An 18,542-nucleotide genomic window follows, 5' to 3' on the forward strand; every position below is an offset into this window, starting at 1 on the left:
GACAAAGCCAGATAAAGGATATTTTGAGCCTAACTCCCAGGTATAAACACAAGCGATTTACAACATCATGAAAATCGCATATATTTACTAGGACATGCTGGTTAGAGAAGAGATGGTCGACCTAGAACAAACGTTACTTGACTTGATTTACAACGCTTTGTGGGTTTTAAGATCAGCGGCTTAATAACTTTGTACTCGGAAAGGTTTAGAACGGTAGCCCAAACCTCCAGACAAAAAAAACCACTGAGGTTTTCTGGTCGCGAAATATAATTTATTTGAAATATTTGCACATGCCAATGAACTCCACGCTGTAAAATCCAAACCTTACAACTGGAGATTGATTTTAATGTTTGTGCATCCAGTTTTACTCACACGAACACACACACACACACACACACACACTGAGAGAGAACCATTTTTAAAAATGTTCCGCACATATGCAGTCAAATGCGTAAAATCTTGAAATACAAAACTGATTTTTTTCAGATACAATGCTGGTATACAGAACCTACAATGCATGAATTGACACAAATGTCTAATTGCTATGACTTCAGTAAGACGTAAACTGCATCAAAATACACAGAAATATGCATCAAAGGGTGTCTTTTGTCAGCTACTGCTCCTCCCGATGCACTAAAATTTATCCTTTGAGAAGTTTAGATAATTTGAAAGAACCACACTTACACGTTTATCAATTTTGATCTCGTGCATTTGAAGTTCTGTGTGTAGTGATCAAGGCCACACGTAGGATTTTTCTCAGGGGAGGGGACAGTGATAGGAACTTTTATTATTATCATTATTATTACTACTATTACTATTATCAATAATAATATTTACTGCCATTATTGTTGTTTATATTTTGTTATTATTATTATTATTACATTATTATTATTATTACTACAAATGTTTTTTTTTAAATTACATACATTTGTAATTTCCATATTCTGTATATCTATATACAATTTGCATAACTGTATACTTAACATTAATTCATGTTAGGACAAAAAGCTCTTTCTTTAAAATAGACTGAAAGCTTAAATGTAACCCGGCTTCAAATAATAATAATAATAATAATAATAATAGTTGTTGTTACTGTTGTTGCTGACCTGTAAGCACAGAAAACAACATTTTTTGTTATAAAATATCTATACAATTTCATCATTCGAATCACATTAACGCTTTCCAGAAATCTCAGGGGGGGGGGGAACGAGAGCCCATGGTAGTGATTTCTTTTCAAGTTCTAAGTATTAATAGTCTATATTTGATTTAAACAATGTTTTAATCAAGAATCTAAACAAATACACAAAAATGGTTTAAAATAAATGCCAATTTAATAGTTGAACGATCATTAATGGATATCTAATCATCAAACTAAAAAAGATGAATTTTGTATTGTATTGCTACAATTCCTCGAGCGTATTCAATGCTGGATTCAGCCAGGGCGTGCAATAAACAATAAACGCTTTTATAACCAGAACAATTTGAAATTTTGGTTCAATAAAACGCATAAAATGCAAGACAATATATATTTTTTCAATCAAATACAAAAAAAAGCATTCCAATGTGTTTCTTGATTGATCGGATCCGAAGTTTCGATCAACTAAAACCACGAAAAATCAACAAATACATGCACTCCATGCATTCCAAAACGTGCAAAATAAATTTCATGTATTTTATTTTGTTATATTTTGCATAAATTCTGGAGAGTCAATTGATATAATTGGATTTTTCTTTTCTTTCAACTGATCGTTCTTGAACTTTTAAATTGATGCATTTTTAGTTCATCATACGGAACAGCTCCTGAAAAAGTAATGCATTTGTGTGTTTTGATGCACCAATCGCGCATAAATTACAGTAATGTGTCATTATATTTGTGTCAATTGGCATATTTTTGGTTCTGCTTTATTCGTCCAGCACCAGAGAACAACAATGAACTTGGAAGACTCATTGTTGAAGAACTTCTGTAAGAGCGTGTCAGCAACAACTAATTTTAAAGTCTAAAATGCGCGTTGGTCTGTTGAATTTATGGCTCGGGTTATCGGCGTGGTTGACAGAATGACATGGGTATCCTTGGATAAGAAACGGGTTACTCACTTTGTAGTATTCCGCTGAGCAACCGCTATCTAGAGCACACTCCTCTATACGGTTACACCCGGCCCGCACACCTTTTATCAAATGCCGCTATTCTTTCCCACTAGCTTTTACCGAAATCAAGCTTAAACGAACGAATTCGTACATAGGTTTTTCAATTAAATATATAATCCGTTAATTATTATGAATATTCACTTTCACAACTTTCTTTTAACAAATCTCTTCTACACACGCAAGAACACGTGAAAATTCGAAGAGTAAAATGTAAAATTACAATTGGCATCAAATGTATTGGGTTCTACAATCATGTGCATCTAGCCTTCAGCCTAAAGTAACAGACGTACATTATTTCACCATAACAGATCTCCACAATATAAAAACACCAGAAAAAGCTCATAAACCATACACAATTTCTCATTTTCTGACTGATTTATAATGTCGAAGAAAAAGTTGCTTTTTTGCTTACATTTATAAGTACACCGCATCTGGTTGTAATATTTGTTGCATGTAGGAATTCTATAGGAAATGCCAACAAGATTAAGATCTATAAAATAATAGACGATAACCTTATATTCACCAACTCTTTCAATAATTATGATCATATTGTCAATGTACTTTAGTTATCAATTAGATATCTGGTCTGAAAGTTTTAATTCGATATTCTTTCTAATATCTTCTAGTATTATAAAAGTAAAAATGTATTACAGAAATTCGAAGGAACCATAATTTTGCACAAGACTGAGAATCAAAAGAAAGAAAGAAAGAAGTTTCTAAACGGAATCTTTTTTGGGAGTGGAATCACAAGAATCGAATCCAGAAGTGGAAGTAAACTGCTTGTTCATTTTGCAACTTTTTATTTTTGCAGACTCCAAAATGCATGTAAATTCCAGACGATCTGCAAAATTCCCTGACATTACCCCGATTTTCCCCTGACAAGTCAAATTCCCTGACATTTCCCTGTTTTCCAGGTTTTCCAGACGCGTAGAGCAACCCTGGTACAGTCACGGACAGTTCTGGGTTACAACAATTCCATTAACTTTCAATGGAATCGTTACAACCCAGAAGTGTCCGTGACTGTACAACACACATTGTAAATTATATATTTTTATTACAATTTTGGTACACCATTTTAAAAATGCACAAAGAGTATGCTAACATACATAACTCTGCACCTGCAAAAAAACTTTTCGGAATTTCGTTTCGAATTTTTACTAACCCACTCAACGAAAACTTATAATCTTTTGCTTTCATTGTTATCTAGATATTTATCCCTAGAGTTCGTTATTCTTGTCACTCTAAAGCTATTTTAGTACACCTCTGAAATACATTTTGACATTAATAACGATTATTTTTTAAGCACATTAATACTTTTAAACCTTTTTCTTGAATGAGGCGGGCAAAAAGTTTATAACAAGGTAGAAAATTGTTGGTTTTGATATTCACTCACCTGGTTGATCGAGTTGAAAAGCCTCTCCATGGATATAATAATAATAACAGCTTTTCAGTATATTAAATAATTAAAAGGCTTTCTTTAAAAACATAAATTGCACAAGTCTTATGTACACTGTCAGGGGCTTAAAGAAAGCATTTGCGAGTGTGGAATAATGTTGCTTTGAACTTTTTCCCTTCCCAATCCATTAAATTTTCGGTGTAAAAAATTACCGTTTCTTTTGCAAGTAACTAGGTGTAATTTCTAACAACATTTCGCCATAAATCACCTATTTACTTTACTGAATGTAGTTATTAATATAAATATGCACTGTACATCTGAGTTTAAGCACATTAGGTCATAATATTGTATATGGTGGAATGTGTACGAAATATATTCAATTTATTATTAATGTAATTTTGCAGTTTCAAGTTGTTGGCATGGAACAAGTACAGTACATGCGGGCATGTAACGTTAATTTCATTACACTAAAGAAAAATACGGTGATTATACTGTTATTTAACGGTAATATTTATGAGGACCTAATAACTGGGGACCCCACCGTAAAAATACGGTCGATTTTTGTTTTTGTATTTGTTTCAGCAGCGAAAACTTCAAAAACCTTTTCCTATTTTGCAATAAACATTAGACCCTATGATATACAGAAGTCTGAACAGTATATCTGTAATGGCTCCTAATGCATTATAGAGAATAGGATATTTTCTAAACATTTTTAATAGTTTCGCGACTACGAATATCGATTTTCCCTAATACACTCTATCAATACAACAAACCAACTAAGATCTAAATGTTCTAAGCATATCGAAGTTTGCATTGTGTTTCTTTGAAAAAACAACACGTTAACACAGTTTTGCTAATTATGCACATTTTGGTGTATCAAAATACACTAAATAATACGTCATAAGGTGCTTTTATTAACAGCAGTTCCGTGTCTTGCACTAAAATGGACCAATTGAGAAAAATCAGGCACGAAAGTGTGTTTTCTAAAAATTCTTGGTTGAAATTTATCCAAAACTCAATGGAACCTTAAAGCACTATTTTTGTAACTTTTTACTAATATATACTGTGTTAATTATATCATTTTGTGTAGATTATCTCTAAAATTTAAGAAAACATAAATCGGATAATATAATTTTAGAGAAACATAATAATAGATAACATATAAATGAACTGAAAAACTATTAAGTTCCAATAGATTTCTAATCAACCTCAAATGAAAGAAATATTTATAAACAATAATTCGTACACGTAAACACACAGAACCAAATTCACTAACAATTTGTCATACAAGTTAAGAAAAAGCTATTTACACGATACTTATCAAAGCACACGCATACATAAATGCATGGAAATCTATGTGTATATATATTTGGTTGCCTATTAATATTATATATTTAAGTCTAGATATGAAGTTCACGTTATGTAAACTCATAAAGAAAACAACATATTTTGTAAACTCGTGGAATCCTCTTATTTCGTGCATTAAGTAGTGCAATATAAAGAAATTAAAGTTGCCGACCTGGTTTTTCATTTTACACTTAATGTTTCGTTGTAACCCTTAATACTTTGGTTATTGTTGTAGAATACTATCACACACAACTCGAAATCCATTGCTCAAGCACTCCCTCCCTTGTTGCAGCTATGATTATATGTAGGGAAAGGATTTTATGATGCAAAAAAAGGTGCTGATAAAATGCCTTCATTCAATGCTCTCTTTATCTGCGCCTTCTGTATATATAAATCGCGCGGACCGCAGAGAGAACTGTGTTTCTGCCGAATAGGTTTTGTTCAAGTTTGTGTTTTTTATCGCGGGTTTTGCTACATTATCTTGGGAACTATTGGGGCTGCAATGATTATATTACCACCATTTTATAGCTCTCGTTCTGCTCTACAAAATGAGACTATGGGATTTTATGTAGCTGCTCGAGAAGAGTGAAAATAATTTATTTTTCTGTCCAAGATTTTAACAAAACATGAAAGAAAAGGAAGAAAAAAGTGTTGAAGCATCAAAGAGGGGGTAAAAAGGGGATAAAAGTGCTAATCTCACGAAAAGGTGCAACAAAGTGACTTCATTTTACTTGATTCCATGCCCTAAAATACATAACTCAAACGATCGGTAAAAAAACAGCTATATTTTGGATAGGTGCTGCACCTTAAAATCCCTTCCCTATGCAAGCTAAAGAGACATTTATATAAATCAAGCACACTAGAAATAGTTGTTGGAAAATGTGTAAGTCACTTTATCACATGTGACTTTAGTTTTTGTTGCTATTCTTTGTTATTGTTGTTATCTTTTGTTATTCATTTCTATTTAAAGTACATTCCAATGTAAAATGGCTAATGCTGTTTTTGAAATCCTTTGTTTAATAAATAAATATTATTTCCAAACCCTGTTTCTTGTGTAAGCAACCTAATTTGTATTTTTATTTTCAGGAGACAGCTATGAAAGGAACACGTTACACGGTAAGTTAAATTTCAGCACATGAAAATTTATTTATCGTGCTAAATTTGTTGCTTGTACACCTAGTTTATATGCGATTGTGTACGAAACGAACTTATAAAAATAGTAACATAACCATAAGAGATTGGTATTTTTTATTTCTATATATTTCTACATATTTGAAAGAAATAAATGCATAAAGGCTGTAGCTCAGAACATTGGCGTAGAGGGGCTTAAGGGGCGAAATTTTGAAAAAAATCAATTGTTTCAAGTAAAAGCAGTGATGAACTTGGGAAAAATTAGTGATAAATGCAAATTAACCTTAAAATGACCCCCGATTGCAATTATTGACAGTGGAAAGTTATTAATATACGAAATATCTTCCTGTGTATCCTATACCTTTACAATTCCATCCCCTACCGAAAAAAATCCTGCCACTGGCTCAGACCAAATATTTAAGTGCACCATCGAGAAAGATGCAGAAAAAAATGCATAAACTGATTCATTAAAGTGCATCTCGACAGAAAGAAATACAGACTAGCATGCATTTTGGCGCTACCTATACAAGCGATACACAAGAATGCATTTAACTGTAAACCTGATTCTTAGCAATAAAAAAAAACTTTGATGCATTAATCCATGCGTTTCTAGCGCATGAAATAAATTCGACGAATTTAGTTTCCTGAGCGTAGTTCATATTAGAACACATTTAATGTGCTTAAAATAGATTCTAACTACTACACTGAAGGTGTAGAGTTTTACAAAATTGCGCACGGTGGATTTCGAAACTATTAACTTTCACAGTATTCTCCAATAGGCATAAAGAAGCTAGAATCATATATTAACATGACAAGAATTAGACCGGGCATCTCTTTGAAACGCCGGACGCACCTATATTTTGAGAAATATCCCGGTACAAAACTTCAAACATGCCTAGACTTATACCCCATTAGTATTATGTCGAAAAGTAATGTTGTGGACCAAGCGTTCGGCGTTTCGTCGGGTGAAGTGCGTCGTAAAAGAAATCCTCATTAGTTCGACTCTTTTGTAACTCTTGTCTCGTTCCGGAGATTCTAAATTAAATATCCTTCGAACGTTGTCCGGATCGCCACGGAATACAAATGAACGGCGCCGAATTCTAAAGCCGGACCGAAAACACGATGCTTCTTTTTTTTTCCGGCTCGGAGTTGGGTAAGTACTTCGCGTCCGAAAGTAACGTCTTACTGTTACTTTGTCATACAGTAAAATACATTTTAACTGTTTACACAAGCGTACTTAGTAGTGTGCGTCTTATCAGAGTAACTTTAAGTGCGGAAGTCTGTAGAAACACAACAAGGCATGTTTCGTTCTGTCTAATAAACCCAACAGTCCTGAATTTCACACGGAATCCAAAACGTGTCAACTGACACATATGTTGACTCCAGGCCCGTAGCCAGGATTTTATTCAGGGAGGGGCCAGACCCGTGTATACATACATACATATATATATATATATATATATATATATATATATATATATATATATATATATATATATATATATATATATATATATATTGATTTGATTTAATTTACTTCGCTTTTTGTGCCACTTTTGGCTAATTTGCGAAGATGGGGGATGACAGATGATATGATTCGAACCCGGGACCCCTGGCGTCGCCACACCACTCCGCCACAGTCGTTATATATAGAAAGAGAGAGAGAGAGAGAGAGAGAGATTACAAAATCGTTCAAATAGTTCTGTGTTCCGCAAATTAACAATGTTTTCAATTTTCTTTCAGTTTTCTTATGCAAGCGCCATTGAAAATAATATATTTATAAATTAAATGTTGCGTACTACCGATTATTATTACAATAAAGAACATGTCTAAATGTGAGTTAACAAACAAAATGAATAAAGAGGCATTTTCGCATCAAGGCTGCAGTTCGAAAGAAGTCGTGGCAGGGAATTAAAAGTAATGGACTGTTCTTACTAAATCGGTGAATCGGACGTCTGGAGCCTTGCATCAATGATTATTAAACTAAACCTATACAATATTGCAGACTGGAGACTTCCACACAAGAAACAGATTCATTTATGCAAGAACAATATTGAAATTTGTACAAAAATTCGAAAAATCGACGATGTTATTTTCGTAGTTTTTTTATTGGTTCACATTTAAATATTTCAGGGTTCGAGGGGGTGGGGCACGGACCTGGTTGACTCCAATAATAGGGTGACCATATGTCCCGTTTCAAAGGTCGTCCCGTCGACATTAATAAAAAGGGCCCCATTTGTCCCGTTTTATAAAAATCTAGGAGTTTTCTTGAAAACGAAGTCTAAATTTGAGACACATTTCATGCTAAAAATAAAATATTCTTTTGTTTTGCGTTTATTCTGTTATTTGTATAACAGTGAATAAGCATGGCCAAGAAGCATTTATTCAGTTTCAATACCAAATTGCAACAAGAATTTAAAATTCATGCATCTTGACACAACCTCACAAGACAAATCTCGCGCTGTGTGTCTGATATCTCCTGGCACTCCTCATTTTCAGCGTACACTCAGAGACCTAAATGCATTATATCGATTGATGCACCAGAATTCATCGATTTATGCAATAAAGTGTGTTTTATGGCTTCTTCAAAGAATCAGATTCACATTTGATGCATTTGGGTGCATATGCAGTTCAATGCATCAGTTGATGCGTTTTGATGCACCTTGATACGTTTTGATGCACCAGAATGCATCTTTTTTGATGATGCAGGAAGATGCATCGAGGAACATCAACTGATGCATTGAAGTGCATCTCGGCTGAAATAAATCCTCACTTGAATCAAATGATGGATGCACTTTGGTGTTTCTTTCACGACATACAAAAATGCACCCAAATGCATCAAATGTGAATCTGATTCTTTGAAGAAGCCATAAAACACACTTTAGTGCATCAATCGATGCATTCTGGTACATCAATCGATATGATGCATTTACTTTTCTGTGTGAGGACTAACATGAAAGGTTGATCAGAAAAGGTACCAGAAAAACTGCGTATATATAAGTCATACCGAGATTATATACCTTTTCGCAACGGGAGATCATATTTCAAATAATAATAATAATGATACGTTAATTATAACTGCCCCCTCGCACCCCCTTCTAATCGCCGCCACTTTCAATCAGCGTTGTCTAAATTAAGTCCCATGGCCCAACAGCCTTCCGATTAACAAAACCTGAGAAGCAGCGTTACGATTGGGTGACGCGTGGCCAGCGCATCGTCTCCTATTGCCGCTGTTTTCTGGGTATTGAGACCTGAGTCCACTACTTCTTTTCAAGTAGCTCCCCAGTTGTCCTCAGGGTTATAGATAATAGTATCAAATTCAATTTTTCGACATTCTATGACCTGCCGCACATTACAGAGCATCGGAATGTCAAGAGAGTAGATTTTTAATAGTTTGTCCTCGCCGATTACAGCCCAAATCATAGACCTAGAGTCCTTAAAGTTTAGAGGTGTTATCCTCTTATGACAAAAGAACCCATTAAGAAGGGTTTTCTCCAAAATTCAGCTCCTAAGGAGGGAAAATTAACCTCAAAACATGAAGATACTGACATTAGCGATATATGTACAAAAGCTCTCAACAGATGGCGCTGTGTGTATTATACATCTCAATTTGGTTTTGTTTTGCGGAGATCTACACATCACGCCTATTACTATTAATAATTGCTAATTCCTAATGCAAACTGATATTGTACTAAACGAATGCTTCATATTTATTGATGCGAATGCTAATTTCTGATAAGTACTGATGCTGTACTAATATAATGATCAGAATTATGTGCTATTAATTCATCCTGTACTATTTACTAACAATTCCTTTCATTAAGGTCTTCGAATATATACCTATATGAAAATAATACCACACGGTAGGGTCGCTAGAACAATATAAAGCTTTATATCTTAGTTCATTACTGCCTAATGAAAATTTTCCATATAATATTTCTCTATCTTTCTCTATCTACACACACGCACAGATATATACATATATAATATCAAAATATCCACATTATTTATGCGCTGATGTTCCGTAAATTGACAGTATCCCACACGATTATTCCAAACAAACCAGAATTTCACGTTTAACTATTTCTTTTTTAAAGTCCACACACAGAAGGCTAAATGGGACTGGGCCTACAGTTTAAAGTGGGATCCGACGCACTATGTGCCTCCACCGGGTATCGAACCCGAGACCCTTGAACGTTTAACTGTTGTGTATGTTTTCGTACTATGCTAGACTATTACATGGTATCAATGTTTTCATACAGCGCGCTATCTGAAACTTCTCTCTCGTGAAGATACACTGCCCCTCAACTCCTATCATGACGTAACAATTAAAATTCATCTGTAATTAATTAAATGGCATGTCCTTTTCGTTTTCTTCACAAGCACGTATTATAATTGCCTGTAATTCGATAATTAAAGCATGTGAAATGTCTTGTGGCAAATAATTACACATTTTCGTCTGTCTGCTTTTGATAACGCCAACACCGATATGATTCCATACTGCTGTGCGAAGTTCCCAGCACTCAGCGGGTGGTATACGAAACAACATGCCACTTCCTCGTATGGTACAATGTTGTAGTTTTCAGTCTCATATGCTACTGACAGGCACGTATATAGGCACGGTGGGGTGGGGGGAGTCCGAACCAATTGTCCCAGAAATAATAATAATAATAATAATAATAATAATGTTTAAATTAAAACAATTAAATTACATATTAATTAAACTAAGTAAATTTACTAATACTGCATATTTATAATTACATGAACACTTAAAAAGATGGCTTAAGAATATAAATATAACAGTATATATTTATTATCCAGTTTGCGTGTACTTAAGATCGCCAAATTTGTATAAAAACAAGGAAATTAATGTCAAATAGATAAAGAATTGAATATTTATTGAATAATAATAAAAAGGATGTTCCTGATTAATATTTAATGCATATTATCATGAGTAGTATTGTGCATAAATCTTCTTTGGTACTGTCCTTCAAAGCAGTATGATCCAATATAATAATCCTTGCTTCCAAGTTCATAGGAAATGAATAATCATCGATTATAGGACAACAAATGCTAAAAAGTAGTTTTATTATTTTATTTCAGTACTTGGTAAGTCTTTCGGGGTGGGGGTCCGGACCCCCGTAAATACGTCCTTGTTTACTGACTCGTTGTTATTCGATTGCTGAGCATAAAAAAGAAATACATGTTTTACACAATCTGAAACCATATTTGGTCACTACATCTTTTGGTAGCAATAGTACGTTGATAAAAAAATTACAGCTCAATTATAATCTGTTTCTAAATAGAGTGAATCTAAATTGTGTGTTGATCCTATAAATCTAATGTCTACAACGATACTCTTTTTTACAATTAATATTTATTCGTTCGACTTTTCGTTTTGAATTTTGACACACAAGTGTGTGAGCTGGGAAAATATGTTGATTACAGTAACACATTACAATGCATAAACTGTTAATGATGCATTTTCGGTGCATGAAAATATACGCAGAAATGCATAAAAGGGTACTTTTATCCCCTAGAATGTACAAAATATTTTTTGAACTTTCTTTCCAACAAACCTAGGATTTGAACAATGTTTTCTTTCCAGAATGAATCAAATTGCATTGCACAGTGTAATAATAAATGTTAGACATTTTCAACTTCATGTTTCAGAGAACATTTTTACAGATCGTTAGCAACAAATTATTATTAATAATAATAATAACAGAAAAACGTAGAAAGCCAAGCAGACATTGAAATAATAAGGCAATGAACTGCATAAATGTAGAAAATTCATAAAATTTTGGATTAAGTATAAAAAATGTGCATCGGATCAGAATTTTCGGTCAACAGAGAATCCACTGTTGTAACAATTGATACATTTAAATTTGATGCATTCCTATTCTGTGTTGTTACGTGAGAAAGACTCTTTGTATTCCTTTATTTATATCAGTCATACATGATCTTGTTCGGGATTTGAACCCAGCACCCATAGTTTCGAGCTAAAGACTACGTAACAGAGATCGACACAGTATATTTATTGAATACAGATATCAAATAAATTAAATATCCATTTCTAATTTAGCGATTTTATTATGCAAACGCATCATATTCGCTGGAACTGTACTTCAAGTAAAATTGCATAGTCGAGACATGAATAAGACATTTCTTCTGAATCGATAATTATGTTGTATGTGTGTTTTCTTCTTTTTTTTGCAAGAGAATTATATCTTAGGGTGAAACTGTGCTTATTTTAGCATAAAGAAATTCGTATACTAAGAAATTCGTATAAATTAGTAGGATCTAATAAGGTTAAATAAGAATACATTAAATTCGTCTATTTACAACTTATAAAACTTCAACAATACTAACCGTAAAAATTGGGATTGTTTGAATGTGTCTCTTCAGAGTCTTTATTAGTTCCAAGAGAATCGGGGAAGAAATGGTAAAAAAAAACACCAATTCTATGACAATTTCTATTTTAATTATAATACGTCGCTTTTTAACCCCTGGAGGTTTATCGCAACGATGAGGATGAATAATGAAAAAGATAACGGAACAAATACATATCCAAAGCCTGTCCAGGATTCGAACTTCTAGTATGGACATCGTAATGACATAGGCTAAAATTTTTGAACTATCAAACAATGAAATTTCGATATCTACTCAAATCAAATTACGATATGGCTTTCTTTATTACACAGATTGCGCTGTTATAACAATCATTATTTTACGGTAATAATTCGAATTTTATATACAAGAAACATTATTATTTTGTTACACAGAAGGTGTTCAATTCTGCGAGATAATTCCAGTTTTATTCTAGATTGGACTCTATACGAGTTCTATTCTATTAACTTCATCCGTTCGATTCCACAATACTAGTTTTAGTTTGGCAACTTTATCAGATTGCATACGATAATTCTACTTTTATTCTAGGATCTTTTTCTATTCCAGAAGTTAATTCTATGCTTTCAAATAGGTTGCCAGTGGCGTTATTATTATTATTATTATTACTCACAGAATATAACAGAGTGATCTTGCATGTATTAAATTAAGGTAAATTAAGGCCAATTAACAAACGATCGAGAACATATAATTTGGTAACGTTTTCACGAATTGATTCGTCTCGTAGAATGCGTTGAAAGAAATCGGGCGTTTATAACTCGCTACCTACAAATCAGTTTCATTTTTCCGAAAAACTGAAGCGTGCAAATCAAAACTCGTAGCTTTAGTTTGGTTTCCGAAATTACAGAGAAAATAGGCTTTAATCTTCTCAGTAAATTTTCTAATTCCAAGATTCTCAAACCAAACAATGAGATTTTAAGCATGTCTCAAGGCTTTGATCTTTAATTTGCGTTACGCAATTTACTCAAAACTTAAATCCACTCAAAAATCTTTGTCTTCGCTGTCTATCATTGTACAAAATTTAAAAACACTAAGAAGTATTCTTGTTTATATTTATTTTATTGCATTACTACACGTGACATTTATGCACAATTTATAGTGTAAATCACTATGATTTAATATGGCAACTTCAGTACTGCTAACTTCACGAACATTATTGTGAGTGAATGTTTTCCTTCCGACGCCAATAGTTTCTATTAATTAATTTTCGTAGATAAAGAAAAAACGGATGTTGCTGTACTGTTTTCAGTCTTGTAGCTAATTCTCAATTAATCTAATCAACTGAAAACTATAGCAGAATATGCGGTTAAAGGGTTAGCGTGTCGAGCGCCGAGGGGAAGTACTGTGTTCAAATTCCGAGCAATACATCTGTATATTTACTCATTTCATTACGCTGATTGTAGTAGTGTTAAAATACGGGTTGTAATTGTTGTAAAACAACAATGAAGCTACTTAAAACGCTTTATACGCGCTTGCAAATGTTGACTTCTAAAATTTATCGAGGGAAGATTAAGTGTACACGTGCGCGCACGTAGGCCTATATATTTTATATAAAATATTCATCTATCGAGGGCATCTAACATTAGATTAGTTTAGTAACTCAATTAAGCAATAGTGCTTGAATGCATTATACTGAAGTTTCATGCATTCTTACACTGTACCCACTCATCATCCGGCAATGTGAACTATACACAGATCTCGAAATGCATTTGTAATGTATCAATTGATAGTCAAATGTGTAATGAGTTCAGTTGATGCATTTTAATGCATCATAAGGAACAGCGCCTAATAAAATACTCCGTGATGCATTTCTCTATGCATTTCGATGCATCATTAGCAGTATAAATGCATAATTGAAGTCAAGAAAATTATACATATTTGTGTCTAGTGGGAAATTTTTGGTTCTTTATCTACAACGTTAACGCAATGAAATTCACGTTTGTATTATATGTGATATGATACATGTATTATTTTACATGTAGCTTACTGCTCCATATGCAGTTTATCATAGTAACATTACATTGACAAGAGACAGAGCAAGCAGCCTACAGGCTGAACCTGGCCCGCTTAGTAAATAAATTTATTGTTATTTTTCTCATATTTTTTGCACTGAGAAATCTCTTGGTTTTAACATAGAAAATTAAATTCTTATAGTTTTGATGTTAGTGTTAATTCACGTTAATAAAATACACACAACAACGGGTGATAAAATGTACGTACGGCTAAAGTTCTGTGTTAATTTTTTGTCTATTTTGAATAATGAAATTTGAGATGATGTAAATTTTGAGGAAAAAAGTATTTGGGTGTCCAAAATAAAGCTATTGTTCTGTAGACTGTAGCACTTTTATACCCTAAATATACTTCCTCCTCATTTCTTTATTGCCGAAGTAACATACACAATTGTTGCGAACAATTCTCAAGGCAACAATGGGTAGGTGCAAAAATTAAATTCGCATGCAAGCGGCGCTGTTACCGAGCGCAACAATGATGATGTGGGGTTTTGTTAACAATGTCGCAGCTAGTACAGGAGCTCTGGACAATTTCCAACAATGTCACTGACTGGGGAATTACTTTCCGTACTCTTCGACATGCAAGAAATGGGAGTGACATTCGGCGAAATCACGCGACATGTTAGTGGACACCCAACACCAGCACGACACGTCAACAATGCTCCGTAATGTAACAAGCCGGTCAACAATGCTGCACCCGGTACACGACGAGGCATGCTACTTCTCGTCATGAATGCAAGGTAACGAGATTCGAAATAAATAGAAACAAGAATTTCGTACTGAAATCCAGCTTATTACTACATTAACACCGTATCTACTTATCAACAAGGCAACAATATTTACGATCAACTTTCCCAAATAAAATCTTAATATTTAAACCAACCCAAAGTTGTCACACGACGAATAGGCTAATTTCTGCAATTATAAACTTATGGTTCGTACGGGTTATGATATTTATAACAGACTACGGTTTCATACGTAACATTAGATCTAAAAGGGAAGACTATAATAGTTAAGGTTCTTAATTTGTATATTACTAGCCAGTACATTTGACATTCATGTCACCAAAATAAGACGTTCTTCGTTTTGTGCGACATAAACAACTAGACGAATTAATGTCATGAAATTGGTACTTCACAACACTTTTAAAAGTTATTATCATTCAGTAAGCTTAGCTTGTGCCGAATTGTAAATATTCAGTCACACATTCGATAAGTTTTAAATATTAACGCTACATTTATATCTCAAACCATAAGGACAATATAACTTATTACGTCAACTCCATTCTGGTCCAAAAAAAGATGTTTCGTTTACAACGATATACAATGTAAATCTTTTAATTTTTTAATAAACAATCGGACATTCTCAACTATGAAATCTTTTAAGTCAGACGGAAGCTATGAATTTTAGTTTTGAAACGACAACATTTACGTATATTTTATTTTTTACTTGCCGTCTGATATATTTTGCACGCTGTATCGTTCTTGTAACGGCTTATCAAAAGATATCGACTTTTAAAAAGTCGATTTGGTCTGGAAATCGGTCACTATGCCGTGCTTAAGCGTTAAGATAATCATGTTTTCTTATAATCTTATATTGTTTGAAATTCAGGCTCGCTTGTTAATTTTCCCTTAGAGCGTTACTAACTACACATTTCTATTGGTTACATGAAAGAAAACAGTTTCTGATATTGAGTTAGCCACGAACTATAATTCTGTATAACAGTAAGAATAACTGCAAGAAACAGCAGCCTTTACTAGTAAAGTTTATTGATTTCTAACAATATTTTGAAATTTACTAATGTTATAACTGAAAGTGCACATCAATTCTGTGACAATCATTTTACAAAACTTGCGAATATACAGATAAATCTCTGTCATGTTCTATTAGTGACGTATTTTCAATCTTTTATACGAAGGAGATTTCATAAAGTGTTATAAGAGAGCCATATATGGTCACAGATTACTGCTTACGGATCGCGCCCGTTCACGCGAGGTGTCCGTAGAGCTTGGCGGCGATCGGTGCGCCATCTGACGGTTGGATCGAAGCTCAAGGCCCGGAGTTTCGTCGCGGGTCTGCGGAATAGCGCGATCCTGGTTTTCAACTAGCTACAATGTTTTGAAATCTCGAACGACTTCGTCTAAAGCTCTACGTAGAGAAGCTTGTTATTGTCTTAATACGTTTCTCTTGTACACAGAGAATAATATTGTAAGAAGGTACTGTGTATGTTAATGAATATACTGGCGAAAGTCTGCAGACACATCGTTGGCAGAAAACTACAAATGAGCAACGTTATACACCAGTCTAAGCTCTGTAAACGCTTGCACGTTTTGCAGTTAGCTTTTGTATCATACAACATGCACCGATACTACGTGATTATGGACAAATATCTTGTGTTGGCGGTTTGTTGTAAATGTTATTTTTAAAACTGTATTTTTGCAAGGAAAGTGGGACACGCGCACTGTTCTCGTACGGTCGAGAATGCTGTTTTTATTAGCTACAGAAGGTAAACTTGAGTTTTGGTGATAACAATGATTGGTTATAGAAATGTTTAATGGGACTGTTAACACTGATGGCTATCCTACGACCTAATGGCACGTTAGAACAACACAAACGGGTTTTAGAGTGGTTACTTTTTGACTTACCTGCCAGATTTAGTGATCACCATCTCGGTGCCCAATTTGTGGAACTTTTCCCATAGATCCTTCCCTTCTAGAGTGACCTTAGGGTCATCTACCACACCGTCGTCTTCGGGTTGTATAGTCCTGAGGGGTCTCATGGGGTTTTGCTGCGCCAAAACGTCCTCCGCCGTCGTGTAAGGGTGGCCCGGCAGCGGGGGTAACTTAGGGAGTAAGGACCCAGGGTACCCAGGGGCACTCGCCGCTGCATGGGGTCCCAGTGCGAGCGCCGGGAAGTACTGAGGTTGAGTCAGGAGCGAACTGACGCTAAAATCCGTCGGCCTCTGTAGCAGAAAGGGATGGTATGCCATCTCGGGAGATAAGACGTCTGCTTGTTCGAATCTCATGGAGACACCGTTTCTTGAGCCGCTGATGGTGTGGGTGGCGTTAGATGTCCGTGGTGGGATTCGAACACCGGACACAAGTTTGCGGACCCGTAACCATCAAAGGGGTCAGCCAGCACTGTAACAACCACACGCCCTCATGTGAAGCACTGTTTTGTTTTCTTCCTGTGAACACTTGTACACTTCACCCCAGCATCGGACAGCCAAACGTTACGCAGCACCTTGCCGGCCCGAGAGTGTTGGGACACTATACACCAGCCGTCGAGTTTTACACTCGCCTCTCGTGTTAATGACCAAGCACGAAGCGGATTGGTCGATCGGGTGACGGCCGGCCAATGGGACGGCGGCCAAGGCGTGTTTTTCACAGGTCGAGACAATAGCAAGGTGTCGGCAGGCTAACACTCGCGCTTCTACGAGAACTAGCTTGGAGAAAAAAAAATCCTCACGGCGTCGCGACGATCGGTACGCTTCCACCGACGCTTGTCGTTAAAGAGATTTATTATCACGCGAGGGTGGGAATGACTTTCGATGCCGTACGTCCCGCCCCCCTCGCGTTATGATTGACGGCTACGGGGTGTCGGTTGTGTATCCTAGCAACCGCTTGCTTCAACCTTTTCTGTCGCCCGAGTGAAAGGAATTATCGCCGCGCGTAGCTTGTGGTGGCTGAGGCGCCTGGCGGGGTGCGAGAGTTAACAGGGGCGGGCCAAACTGTGAAAGCCGGCTGAGAAGGGGCCGTTCCAGGATTTGAACCGGCGAAAACCCCTACCAGCGCGGACACCACGCTCGTACCGTTTTGTTTTTTTCGCGTCTCTCCCACCGTCCGAAGGCCGTGGATCGACACCGGGCTAGCGTCGCCTTAACCGCAAAACAAAACACGATCTCTGTCGCTAAGAAAAAAAGTTTCGGAACGGCCCTATCTGCGCTGGCGCCACCGTTCCCGAGCGGAGCAATCACGAAGCGTCGACGGTCGAACGGGGCGGTTCGGGGTCCCCGAAGCGAGCGTAACAACACGCTCTCCGCGAAACCGCCTCTACAGCCGTCCCTCTGGCGGCGTATCGCCGAAACTATTAGCAATGGCCTCTGA

At 35.5% G+C, this 18,542-nt stretch overlaps 1 protein-coding gene across 7 annotated transcripts in view; it reads right to left on the reverse strand.

Annotated features, from left to right (window-relative positions):
- Positions 1-18,071, reverse strand: part of bi (T-box transcription factor bifid) — a 168,177-nt gene extending 150,106 nt beyond the window's left edge. For all 7 annotated transcript variants that reach the window (XM_083140055.1, XM_083140057.1, XM_083140052.1 and 4 more), the window contains exon 1: positions 17,082-18,071. In XM_083140055.1, coding sequence (XP_082996181.1) covers positions 17,082-17,461 — 380 coding nt within the window. In that variant the 5' untranslated portion in view covers positions 17,462-18,071. The remainder of the gene's footprint in view (positions 1-17,081) is intronic.
- Between the last annotated feature and the right edge of the window lie 471 nt (positions 18,072-18,542).

Source organism: Lepisma saccharinum, chromosome 18, assembly GCF_977018435.1.
Source record: "Lepisma saccharinum chromosome 18, izLepSacc3.1, whole genome shotgun sequence".
In the NCBI taxonomy this organism is placed as follows: domain Eukaryota; kingdom Metazoa; phylum Arthropoda; class Insecta; order Zygentoma; family Lepismatidae; genus Lepisma; species Lepisma saccharinum.